The sequence below is a fragment of the Heterocephalus glaber genome, unplaced genomic scaffold (assembly GCF_053883595.1).
Source record: "Heterocephalus glaber isolate CG9 unplaced genomic scaffold, H.glaber_assembly_v1.0 deba00001555, whole genome shotgun sequence".
NCBI lineage: Eukaryota > Metazoa > Chordata > Mammalia > Rodentia > Bathyergidae > Heterocephalus > Heterocephalus glaber.
In genome coordinates, this window is record NW_028258346.1 from 6,841,951 (window position 1) to 6,855,448 (window position 13,498).

The 13,498-nt window shown below is 36.6% G+C and overlaps 1 protein-coding gene across 10 annotated transcripts in view; it reads right to left on the reverse strand.

Moving 5' to 3' along the window:
* The window catches only part of Rgs22 (regulator of G protein signaling 22), a 127,303-nt gene that overhangs the window by 33,823 nt on the left and 79,982 nt on the right, over positions 1 to 13,498 (reverse strand). For all 10 annotated transcript variants that reach the window (XR_015442847.1, XM_087190671.1, XM_087190672.1 and 7 more), the window contains one exon: positions 1,543 to 1,737. Coding sequence is in view for 9 of the 10 variants with exons in the window: in XM_087190671.1 (XP_087046797.1) it covers positions 1,543 to 1,737 (195 nt within the window). In the remaining variant the exon portion in view is untranslated. The remainder of the gene's footprint in view (positions 1 to 1,542; positions 1,738 to 13,498) is intronic.

Sequence of the window (13,498 nt, forward strand, 5' to 3'; positions counted from 1 at the left end):
TAGCTTTAGGAACCAAATAATTGACAGTCAAACAAGAAATGACCAGACTCCATATTGTTATTAATCTATAAGAAAAGGCTTTCTTGCTGTAGCAAAAGAAGAGACAATCATCAAGTTAATCCTCACGAGCAGCTCTCAGTCTTCCAAACCTGTAAATCGCTGTTTTATATTGTCAAGAGATCATGGCGCTCTGTTTCTCTATTGCAGGGAAAGAACAGTTTGGCTGACTAGATGCTTAATAACTTTCTATGTTTAATATCTAGCTTTGGTAACCTGCTTAAGTATTCTTTTTGGGAAATAGTCTGTATTATACAGTCAGCTGGGGTTTTAGAGAAATCTCTGGGCTAAATTTAAGGAAGTTTTAAAAACTAAGAAAAAGAGATATATTTTTCCTCTGATTAAAAGAGAGTATAACCTGTCCTACACATTTTATAAGAATCACTGCTAAAGTCAAAACTTTTTGAGTTAGGAAAATTAGTTATGATTTCAATTTTTTTATCATCACAGAATACTGTACACTACATTTCTTCCATGCAATAAAGTATATACATGTATTTTTAAAATGGCTAAGAGATAAGATTTTAAAATTTCAGATACTACACTAATTTTCCTACTGTAATAAGTGGATTTATTTAGTAGAAAGGACTGTGTGCTAATTTTTCAGAAGAATGAAAAATCAAGAATGAAAATTTAATTATTTCAGCCTCCCTGAATTGAGTAAGCCATAGAATTGCTTCAGTCACAATCCAACAAGGTAATTCTGCCTGAGGTGTTTTGGTATTAGTTTTAATCACTCCATCTACTCTTCCTGATGGGACACATGACTGTCTAACATTTTTGAGGTAGATATGAGTAAGGAATACCCATACAAAGACAGCAGAGTTCCACCTGAGATGACCTCATGCACAGGGTACATGCATTAAGTTGATGTAAAAAATACCCAAGGATGGTTTTAATTTGTGATTTAAAATAAATATTTAAAGAAATTTCCTCCACTCATCAATAAGAATAATGAAAATATTCAAGCATCAAGGCTTAAAATGAGCTTTTTCGGAATGAAAAAAGATGTGTTGAAACTTTCATCCAATCAAGCAGTCTGACCTGATGAACATCTGGGGGTACTTTAAATAGAAGCACTGAAGTCAGAGGACCTTTCACAATACATACGAAATGTTTATATTTTCCATGGGTGTAATATTTACTGTAACTCATCCAGCGTAAAATGAACGGGCTTTTTCCATTAATCAAAATTAAGACCACTGCTGAGACATGGCAAGAAAGGACAAAGCCAGTGTATTATCATAGCATATTTTGTTAGTCCACAGAAAACCAAAACTCAGATTTCTCTCTTCTGACATATTTGCACAGAGAACTAAAAATGACACAGATTTAGGAGACAATAGGGAAATTGGCAAATATTAAGTTAATAAACATTTTCCCTGCCCAAGTTTTGAGCTTTCCCAAATCTTAACTCTAAATCCTTGGCTCATGTGAGACTTTGTTCAGCCCTTCGGTTCACACTATTCATCCGTGCCACAATACCTTTCTGTAAGCAAATTGGTCTGACTTTACCATCTTCATCCAGGGTTCCAGAAGGAGAAGAAGGATATATTCTTCTGCTGTGTCAAAAAGATCTTCAAATGGTGGATGTATTTTCATACAAATTTCTTTCTTCTTTTCCTGTTGGAGTCCAATGTCAAGTGTGGCTGACGGAGCAACATATGTGGCAAAAAGATACTGAGAGGAAGAGGAACGGAGAGGACGTTAGGAGAAAACAGAATGGTTAGCTGACTCCTCGGCAAAGACATTTAAGAAGAAAGAAGAGAAAGCAGACACACTCAAGTGGTTTTTCTTGAAAAGATGAGTAAAACCACTTACATCAAGGCAATGTGTTTATTCAAAAGACTTTTTTTTTCATTTTCTATCTCTTCACTGGTAATTAGCGATTAGCCAATTTTTCTCAGATGACAAAATTATGAGGATGTAGTAGGATTACTGATTGATTCAAAGTTATAACCCTCCTTTTCTTACTGATGTTCATAATATTTCTAAAACACTCGTGTTACTTTCCAAAGTGATTTGAAATGTCTTTTCTTTTCTTCTTCTTTTGTAATATCAGGCATTGAACCCAGAGCCTTGTACATACTAGGGAGATGCTCTGCCCCTGAGCTCTATTCCCCCGCCTGAACTGCCCTTTCAGAAACAACAGGCAAGAATACACTGGAACTGAAAACCTATTAGTTTTCTAACCTAGACACCAGAGTACCTGCCCTACATAGTTTAGTTGTCAAGTTCTAAGACTGTTTCTGATTATTCCTTTCTGCTATAAATCTCTGTCTGGTGTCCAGCACTCTGGAAGAGATACAGAAGGTGATTAAAGTACATGAGAAGATACATGCAGAACTTCCAAAAACCTGCAGAAGACTTATATTCCATTCTACACATTTGTCTTGTCTCTCAATAATAGTAACTTACATCCAGGAAACAATAACATTTTATTTTTAACTTTTTACATACTAGATATATGATACCAAGACCGTGGTCTTGATCATATTTAGACTCAACTCAGGAGATTGAGTGTGTGTATGCATGTATGTCTATATGTTTGTCTGTGTGTGTATATCTCCAATATCAAATAATTGGTTTTATTAAAATCAGACATTAAATAAGTCTTGTTTAAAATAACTTTTAAAACCAGGACGCACATATGTAAATACCAAATAGTTTCTCTAGTGTGAGAAACTGAAAGTGTAAATAAGGACTAAAAGGTATAATAGATAATGTGAAATAGGAAGAAAAGGGGCAAAGGGGAAGGGGAAGTGAGAGGGGTAGGGGAAAGGAAAGAAGGGAATGGAATTAATATGAGAAAATGGAAAAATGGAAACAAAGTCTTTGTAAATAGGGAGGGATGAAGGGGTTGAAGGGAGGGCAGGGGAAGGGGGAAAACTAAGAACCAAGAGATTATGTAAAGGTGCAAATTTCCAATGAAGAATGTCATTATACTGTATACTTAAAATGTACCAATAAAATAATATTTTTTAAAGTTTTAGAGTCTATGTTAATAACATAAGCATTTACTGAGGATCTAGCGTATCTTAGACATTTGGCTAAATGCTGTGTATGAAAAGATAAATGAATGAGAGCCTGCCCTGAAGGAGCCTGTTTGGTGGTGATGGGAAGATGGAAATCAATAATGCAGTATGGTACATGTTATCACAGGGCATGTTTTACAGATAAGATCTTCAATGACTGCCTGTGTAATCTTCTAAATTCATCTCTCAGTAATCTACTGTCAAACTTTACACTCAAATACCAAATTTTCTGTAATTTCCCTATGTCTCCTTGTTTTGCTATTACATACCATTGCATATAGTGTTCCTTCAATCTTAGAGATTTACCCTACCCTTCATGCTTAGTCTACTTGATAAATTATGATTTAAAAAAACAACATGGATTTTTCCTCCTCTCAGAAGCCTCCATTTTCCTCCCAAAGTCATATGTCCTACATCTGTCACACTATAATGGAGTTATGTACTTACGTGTTTTGTCTTAGGGTCTGAGGCCCTTGAAGACAAAGATTAAGACTCAGCCATCTGTGAATCTCCAACTGTTCTTGGCAGAGTAGTCCAGAGACGTTTACTGAATTGTACCAAAACCACAGAGAAGACTCATTTATGAATTGGAAGAGGAAAGGAAAGGTTCTAGAAACTCTTCAGGCAAAAAGTAATTTTTAACTCGAATCTTAAAAAATGCTGCCAGAGCCAAAGGAAGAGTTAATTTAAAGGTATTGACTGGTATAAGTAAACACTGTTAAGAATACACATACAAATACACATATACCCTTGTATATTAGAAGAGGTCAAGTGAAGCTAAAGAACCAAAAGAATTGAAGGTGCTGGTTAAAATGCAACTGAAAGAAGGAAGGAAAGCAAATGAGGACATAATCAGGGTAGTAATACAATACAATAATAAGCAGGATAGAGTATCAAAGAGCTAGATTAAAAGGAGGAAGGCCGTGAAGAATAGTTAAAAGAGAGTACTGTATTGTTTAGCATATAATGGGTGTTCAATAAATATTTGCTGATGGCTGGTCACAGTGGTACACACCCATAATCTCAGCTACTTGGGAGGCTGAGGCAGAAGAATGGCAAGTTCAAGGTCTCCCTGGGCAATTTGGCAAACTTCCTTTTCAATCAAAAAATAAATAAACGCAGGTCAGGGATTTAGCTCAGTGGTGCCCCCACCTGGCTCGAAAGGGCAAGGTCCAGAATTGGATTCCCCAGTACCGACCCCCCCAAACAACAACAACAACAACAACAAAACAAAACTTCTCCTGTTGCTTCATGAACTGTTGCTGCTCTGCCACTCTGGCTTGAAGCCAGCCAATTATGGACTGAAACCTCTATGAAATCACTATGGGAGGATCAGTGATAAGAGGTGGTGAAAGAGATGTGGATAACAACAACAAAAGTGGGCTACGTAGAATGACACCACTGTCGAGAAAAAAAGGCATTCTACAATCATATAAAACTTCAAAGGATCCCTGAATAGTGCAAACAAGGAAGAATGAAATATATGGATTTGCACTCACTGATTTCAAAACTCACTACAGAACTATAGTAATCAGAACTGTGTGGTATGGCCATAAACACAAACATAAAGACCAACAGCATCAAATGGAAAGCCCAAAAATAAACTTTCATATATATGGTCATTTTATTTTTGACAAGGGAGCCAAAATCATTCAAGAGAGAAAGAAGAGTCTTTTCAATAAATGGTCCTGCAAAAGAATAACACTGAATCATAACATAATGCTATATTTGAAAAGTAACTCAAAATGAATATAAGGTCTACAACTCTTAAGATCTAAAACTCTTAAGAGAAAATAGGGTAAAGGCTTCCTGACATTGGATTTAGCAGTGACTTTTTGGGTATATCACCAAAGGCACAGTTACAAAAAAAAAAAAGAAGCAATTAGACTTCATGAAATTAAAAAACAATCTTTATAGCTTGCTCTCCTAGAACATAAGGTAAGGTGACTATACTTTTGCCTTTCTACCTTCATCTATGAGAGGACACACTAACAGGCCCTTTCCAGATATTAGCACTTGGACCTTCTCAGCTTCCCGAATTGTGGGAGAATGAAATTCTGTTCTTCATAAATTGCCCAATCTGTAACGTTCTGTTATAGCAGCACAAATGGACAGTGTGATGGGATATCCCTCTTCATCACAAGAATGCTTCCATGCGCTACTCTCCTTGGCTGACAATAGAACCACTGCAATTTTCTTTTGAAAAACATTTAATAAATAAAAAAAATAAAAAGAACTGAGGATACAGTTTAGTGATACAGCGTCCCTGGGTGTCACTCCAGTACCACTTAAAAAGTGCTAAATGGATAAATGGGAAATTCGTGAAACAGATCTGAAAAAGGAGTTTCGGAGTTCAAGAATTTAAAGTTGAAAGAGATGCAAATTATGGAGGATTTCATTATATAGCCAACACCATAATTAACTGAAGAAAAGTACAGAGAGTTGGGTAAGCAGCCTATAAAAATTCAAGATGATAAAAAGAAGAAATTTCAGAGTTAGGTATTGAAATTTCTAGGAATAAAAAGAGAATTTAAAAAGGTCTTTAGATAATATTAATGAGTTTTGTGAGAGGAGGAAAACAGCAGATGGGGTAGATTTCAAAAATTTGAGGTAGTTAAAACACGAGACTTGAACAGCAGCAGAGAGCAGTCTTTCTTCCTGAGTACTGTGAAATATGGGGCGCACTTTGGAGACATGATGCCCTACTTAATTAGAGTTGTAATACTGAGTTTCTGTGTCTTGGAAAATTGGAAACTTCCTTCCCTAGAACATAAGTACATAATCTGCTGGCTTGAAGAATCCAAAGTGAACCATATTTTACCAAATGATTTTATAGTATTAAAAGTGAAATTTGCTTCACATATACAAATGTGCATACATACACACATGCACACACACACTCTGATTATGGCAAATTTTTCTAACCTTAGGAGTGATTTAGGAGAATGATTTGCATATTTACTAATCTAACTAGTAAATTTAGATGCAAGATAAGATTACATCAGATTCAAATCTATCCTTAAGCATTTTCTAAATTGCTAAGTTTTTCAAAGTGAATAAATTAAACTAATTTACTTAGGTAAATTAAGGAACTAAAAATGAAAATTATCAAGTTAACATTTAAAAACGTCTCTTAGGCTGGGGCTGTAGCTCAGTAGCAGAAGTGCTTTCTTAGCATGTGTGAGGCTCTGGGTTCAACCCCAGCAACACAAAAAATTAATCAGGCACCATCGAACTTCTCTTACTGTCTTACACGTTACATCAAGGACTGTGCTACACTCATATGAACATCCTTAATTCCTTCTCACCTTGGTCAAGGCTCAATTTGGGAACAGTATAATCATTCATTCATTTCTCCAACTCTATCAAGTTCCCAATAAAAACTTCAATGGTTAGTTCCATTATAAAAACAACAATCAAAAAACTCAAAATAAATCAATTAATAAAAATAAAAAATTAAAACCCCAGCTGTGATCAAAAAGATTGTTGCGGTTTTATTTGGAATATATCCATTTCCACCTAAGCACTGCCATCCTCTTCAAACCTCCCAGCTGTGCCTTTCTGCTGCTTCACTTTCAGAAGACTTTATCTCCCATTTCACCAGGAAACACCACTGGTATAAATGTCCTTGCCTTTCTTCTCAAGAGCTCTCTTCTAAGTCTTTTTGGTTCTCTAACCCCTCAAAGGAAGACAACTTTCCAGGCCTAAACCATTCAGGTATGTTCTGATTAAACTCCTCTGGAACTTGCAACACTGATCTTTTCCTTAGTGTTCTGTTCCCTTCGTCTATCTTTCCACCCTTTCCTCTTCCTGCTTTATGCTAGAGAGTGCAGTGACTCTCCCATTCCAAAATATTTTTCCTCGCTTTTGAGGTTTTCCCCTCAAAACCATTATCCTACCCTTCTCTAAAATTTTTCATACTCATTCCTCAATCTACTGCAATCTGGCAATAAAACTGATCTCCAAGATCACCTACCACCACATGATCACTAATTCAGTAGCTTCACTCCTTAATCTTCATCCAATTTGATTTCTTGTATAGGTTTGACATTGCCGAGCAAGCCTGCTAACTACTTCCTCTGAGTTCTTCAACACTTTCTCTGTCAATTTCCACTCCTCAGGCTCCTTTGCTGACTCCAGCCCTCCTTTTCTACATTTTCTTCTCGGTTCATATTCCCAGTTTTCCCTGCATGCCAGGCCTCTCTCACAGGTCTTTTGTACTATGCCCTCTAGACTCTATCCCATCTCCTTTTTTCCCCTTTCACTGAACTTTTATTCACCAAAAAGTACTCAGCTTCCTTGACCCCTGAAGTCTGGCTTAAGTATCCTGCCTTTGTGCGGGAGGGCCCTGTACTTTTAAGCTCTAGGAAACTCTGCGAACAGAGAATGGGTCTACTTTGTTTATTACTGTTTTCCTATCATCCAGCATATGGTAAATACAGAATGAATGAATGATTTCATCCATTCCCAAAGACTTATCAACTATATGTGAAAAAACCCAAAATACTTGTATATACAGCTTTAGACCTGATCCTTTCTCTGAACTTAAAACCTTACCTTCTAGTTGCCTACTTGTTATAGCTTCAAGAATATCCTGTGGATCCTCTATGATTCAATAATATAACACATTACCTTTTCTAACTTCCCTTTTTGTTTCCAGTTTTCATTAATAACACATCATTCACAGAGCAATATTTGACCGTTCCTCACCCTTCCTTTCTCCTCAAAGGTTAAGTCTTAAGAATTTAATCTCTACAATTAAATGAAGAGAAACTAACAGGAACAAGTACAAAAACTGTTTAGGAGGAAATAAGCAGCACCAGCTCCATTCTAACAAGAACGTCATACCAACCAACTTTTTGACCAAGCTAGGCTAGACGTTTCCCAACTATTACCTACTGTCTTCTTTCCTAACTGCCTACTCTTATTTTGCTCCATGTAGTCACAGGGGTCTGTGTATGTGACTTGCACTAAATTATTACACCTATATGTAAGAATTTATTTGTCCTCTCACTTTCTTCAGCTTCCTTACAGCCAGTGTGTCAGAATATTGTTCATTTATTACCTAAATCATTTCTCTTCGGTTAAATATCAACTCCCACAAATAATCAGCATAATCCTCAGAGTAATATGTTCCCCTCACATTTATGATTCCTTACCCCTGTTATTATAAAATCACAGAACCAGAAGTGTAAGAAAGGGGCTTGAGAGGTCACCCATCCCTTGACATCTGAAGCCTACGGTATACACATCTATCATCTTCCACTGGGCTGAATCTGCTCCTCCTCACTTCCCAGGGTGGTAGGAACAAAAGAATTTAAGATAGAAAGGACAAGAAAACAGAATTCTGTTGTCAGTCCTTTATTAGTAAATTTAACTGATTTGTGGCATTAAAATCTGAGTGTCTAACAGTCAAGAAACAATATATGAGAATAACTGACTATATATAACCAAAAGAGATGCATATATATATATATATATATATAAAGCTATACTACACCTTTAAATTTTAAAAATATTTATAAAGATGATAAAAAGCATGTGAAGTCAATGTAAACTGAATTTGTGATGAGATAGAAGGATGATATTATATGATATCTGGATAATACAGTCTAAATATGAGTTAGAAACATTGTTTCAGTATCCTGGGTCTTTTGCTGCTTTATTGGCCACCCAGTTCTTCCTTCCTAGCCACAGAATAAATAACAAAGTAGCTTCTGTTGGAGGGAAAATGCTCTCTTCATGTTCCAGGCAGCCATTCTGATTCACAGTGAAGCAGAGATTCACTCACACACAGCTGTGGCGGACTTGATTCCAATTTAAACATTACCCTATGAAGCTTTAACAGCCCAGCAGGAAAGTTTTTGAGAAGGGACACAAGCTCTGCCTGTCTGTGATCAGACCGCCTGGCACTGCACACACCGTGGCTCTGAATGCTGTCTCCCCTGGAGACACTCAAAGGTTATGTAATCAGGAAATGCACCCTGGGCGGCCTGCCCTGCACCTCTCTACACCTGTGCCTGTGACTCACTTTCTTGGCAACTGCATCAAATAAGAGAGGGAAAAGCAAGACCTCTTTTACAGTCCCCAAAGCCTGGGAGTTCATTTTCTTGTTTAAACTCTGAAGACTATCTGATGGCTAATAAAACTGGGAAGGAAAAAAGATGTAGGATGTATACCATGGAGACAGGAGGAAGAGTTAAATATTAGAGGGAGGGAAGGAAGAGAGAGGGAGAGGGAGAGAGAAAGAGAGAGAGAGAGAATATGGAGAAACAAATTGGAAGAAATGAAGATCAAAAATAATACAAAGAGTGGAAGAGAAAAACTATGTTTTAATAAATATTTTGCTTTCTAGTGGGCATTAAAAGAACAATATTTAATTTAAATTATTTTTAGTACACATTTGTTTGTTGGCATTACACTGAAAGATTATTTCTATGTTTGCCTCTCCAAGGACATCTCGGGTGCTTTATTAATGAGAGACAATATCCTATGCATAACAGTTGCCTTGTACTACACAGGAAATGGGTCAAATAAGTTAAAATATGACATTTGCCATTGCAATTTTTTCCCCTGGTACTGAGCCCAGGGCCTTTGCACTGAGCTATATCGGAAGCCCCCACCCCTTTAAAATATCTTTAATGTTGAGACAGGGTCTTGCTAAGTTGCCCAGGATGAGCTCCAACTTGCAGTTCTCCTGCCTCACACTCCCAGAATGCTGGGAATATAGGCATGTGCCAACATGCCCAGCTTACAATTTATATTTTTTCCTTCCCTATGTATTTTGCTTGGAAGATTAGAGCATTATCAATTAACAGCTTTCAAAATCATTTTGAAAATGTGTGTTACTGAGGATTTCATGAGGTAGAGGCAGCTCTCAATCTCCTTTTAAGTATATCACAATGCATTAAAAAGTATATTTTTACCATGTTAATGTTTTCTTATTGCAACATAAAGCCTAGGTAAGCATACATGAGAAATGAGAATCTAGGCGTATTGAATATATTCTCGTTTTCAACAATATAAAGAGCTAAGTAAAATTGAAATATTTTCCACAACTGTCTGTGCTATTTGGTATTTTCTTACCCTAAAGACTAATGATGAAAACCACAGGATTAGATTCCAACACTGTGCTGTGGACGCATGCTGTAGAAGCACCCAGAAAGGTATCCTCACTGTGTTTATCCAAAGGTGAACATAATTTTAGGAAAGAATCTTCCCCCAAGTAGGGGCCCTTTGATGGGCTGCAGCCTGACACTCACACATGTCCCCAGTTTCTGTGCAGTCTTAAAAGGCCAAGTCAAGAGTAATCCCAAATGTGTAGCACATGTGTTGATTTGTTATGTTACATTTCAGCTGTTAGTTATGTTAATGGAACAGTTTCACATATTTCCTTTTGATGTATTCATTTTAATGATCATGTGTATGTATCTTACTATGATTGCCTGGTAACACTGATTGCATGATGCTTTGCTGTCACCACCAGGCCAGGACTGGAAATAAGAAAGAGAAATGTACAACTTTGAATTGTATGACTTAAAACAAATTTCTTGATACACTAAGGATAAGATGTGTCAGGACCTGCATGCTGTGAGACCTTAACGCTAGCCTATAGGGTAATCCAGCAGATCATATTATCAGGTCAACTAAAATTGAAGCCTAAGTGGTTTTTAAAAACGCTTTTACCACAAGAAATGCTAAGTGCATGAGATGATGAATATGTTAATTATCCTGATTTGTTTATCACACAGGGTGTACATGTATTAAATTATCACACTGTACCCCACAAATGTGTATAATTATTGTTAAATGAAGATCAGCTTTAACAGTAGATTTTTAAAATATAACTTGTTGAAGTAGTCCAGAGATAGGAAGAAAACATTTATTCTGCATTTTGTGTCATCAACAAATTTGTTTTTCTTAGTCTCATTACTTGACTACAGTGGTAAAAGACAGCAGAAGGCCTCTTAGTATGCATCTTTCACATTCTTCTAGCAATGTTCCAACATGCCCACCAAGGCTGTATAGGGAATAAACAGCAGTCTGCCCTGCTGTTTCCTTCTACTTATGAGCAGGCAGCACTGGGGTTCTGCCTGATGGACTGACGGTAGTACCAAGACACACCTGCTAGCCTCTGAGGAAGAAGTCCCATAAAACATAGTGCTACTTCATACACCTACAGACAAAAGAAGAAACATCTTTTGAATACAGAAATATACAAAGGTTTTCCATATGCCCTTTCTTCAAGCTCACAGTAAACAAAGTGTGCAGAACCTGATAATTCTGGAGCAAAGGTGGTGTGCCTTGTTCGGTAGGTACAAGCAAAGGATTCATAAACAGTCTCTAAAATGTTGGGGAAAATTCAATTTAAAATGGAGAGGATCAAGGTGATTCTTCTCTTGTGATCTCTCTTTTTCCATTACAAGCAATGGTATGCTGGAGCTGGCTTGTCCAAGCACACAAGAGCAAATTCATAAATTTTCAGGAATTTTATGAATTGTTAAATTCAGTCATTATCAAAAGTTATATTACATGCCATTTTCAGGAAAGTAGATGGAACTTGAGACAATCATGCTAAGTAAAATAAGCCAATAAAGTTAAATATCTCATAGTTTCTCTTCTATGAGAAACCTAAAATACAAATATGAATAAAATGAAGGAGAGATGGTAGGAAACAAGGAGGCAGACTCTTGGAGATGGGGAAGGGAATGAGAGGCAGGTAAGGGAGAGAGAGGAGTTAGGGGAGGGGGAATAAAGGCACTGAAGATGATCAAGACCTGTTATGTGCATGTACCATTTCCCCAAAATGAATATCACAATTATGCATTGCAAACATATGCTAATAAAATGAAATAAATATAAAAGAAAAATAACAGTAAAATCAAGATAATGAATTTCCAAAAACCAATGCTTTCTAATGAACCTCTAGTTTTCTTATTGTCTGCGCCCTTGGTACTGTGTGGTACTGTGTGGTGGAAATATATGAGGCGGACTACTGAACATGTCTCCCTAACTCTGCATTTGGTGAAGTCAGCGATAGTGACAATTTTTAAATATTTACTGGAGGCAATGCCACATACCAGATGATGCCAATTCACAGCAGAACATGCTGATTTACAACACAGTTCACTTACATACTCTGTTTAACTGGCATACATTTTTAAAAATATGGATACAGCCAGGGCAAGCTGGATGGAACAGGGAGCAGTCATCTGTAGCTTTCCATGGCGTCAGCTCTGGTAACCTTGTCATGTCTTCATTACTTAGTCTTTGATATACAAATAAAATTATTTTCTTTGAAAAAAAATATGGATACTGTAAAATCCCTTTTTCATTGTTAGAGTAAAGGTAAACTTCAAGAGGAGGGTCAGAAAGCCTTTCTTTAAATTTGTCTGTTTATATTCTAAATTGTGTTTATTTAGAATAGAATGAAGCTACACTTCAGCCTGATAAGTAAATTTAACTTCGATATGCTAAGTAAATCAGAAGAGGTAAGAATTTAGTGGAGAAAACTGGTTAACTTGTCCTCATGAGAAAGTAAAAGGAATAGCCTTAAAGAAGAAATGTTAAAATACTAAGAGAAGTAAAATTGGTACTAATGGGTCTTGATTTAGTCTGGACCCAAGAAATACCCACATATCTTCACAAATGATCTTAAACACAACACAGCAGATGTCCATGAAACTGTAACAACAAAAAGCCATATTGCTGTACTTGATGGCAAATAGCAAAGTGACATGGGACCTTCTCAACTTGGCTCAATAATCCCTCCCTTGGAGTTTATATAAACAAGGAGATGAAACTGTGCTCCAAAAAGCTAAAGGCAAAAAAGGTATTTATAAAAAGAATATAAGCACCCTGATACAGGATACTTGCAGGAATCACAAAATACTTACTTCAGAAAGAAAAAGTCTGTTTTCATAACCACTCATAGCTCTGGTGGGCACAGAACATTATTATCTGAGTTCATATGAGGCACAAAAAGAAAATAATGAGCAAGTTCAAGCAATCCAGCCTTTTTTTTCCTGCAAAAGGAGGAAAAAATGATGATTTTTAATGACCTCTCATATCCCACTAGGCGTTCAAAAACATTACTGAGGAGCTATGCCGAGAGGGAATAAATTACAGATGGAGCTTTGCACAAATGGATTTTCATGTGAAGAACCTTGAGTTTTTCAATTAGGAATCATAAAGATGGGATGCAGGGATTGCAACATCCTAATACTGAAAGGCAAACTACTGCAGAGATCAGCACAAGATGGAATTGCACAGAAAAGATAATGTGATGACAATCAAACTGAAACGTTCTGGCAGTTGCTCAGACCTTACTAAGGAGAAGTCAAAGCAAAAGAACCTAAGATAATGCCAATAGAGGATAAAAGAATAAAACAAACTTGAATCACTTT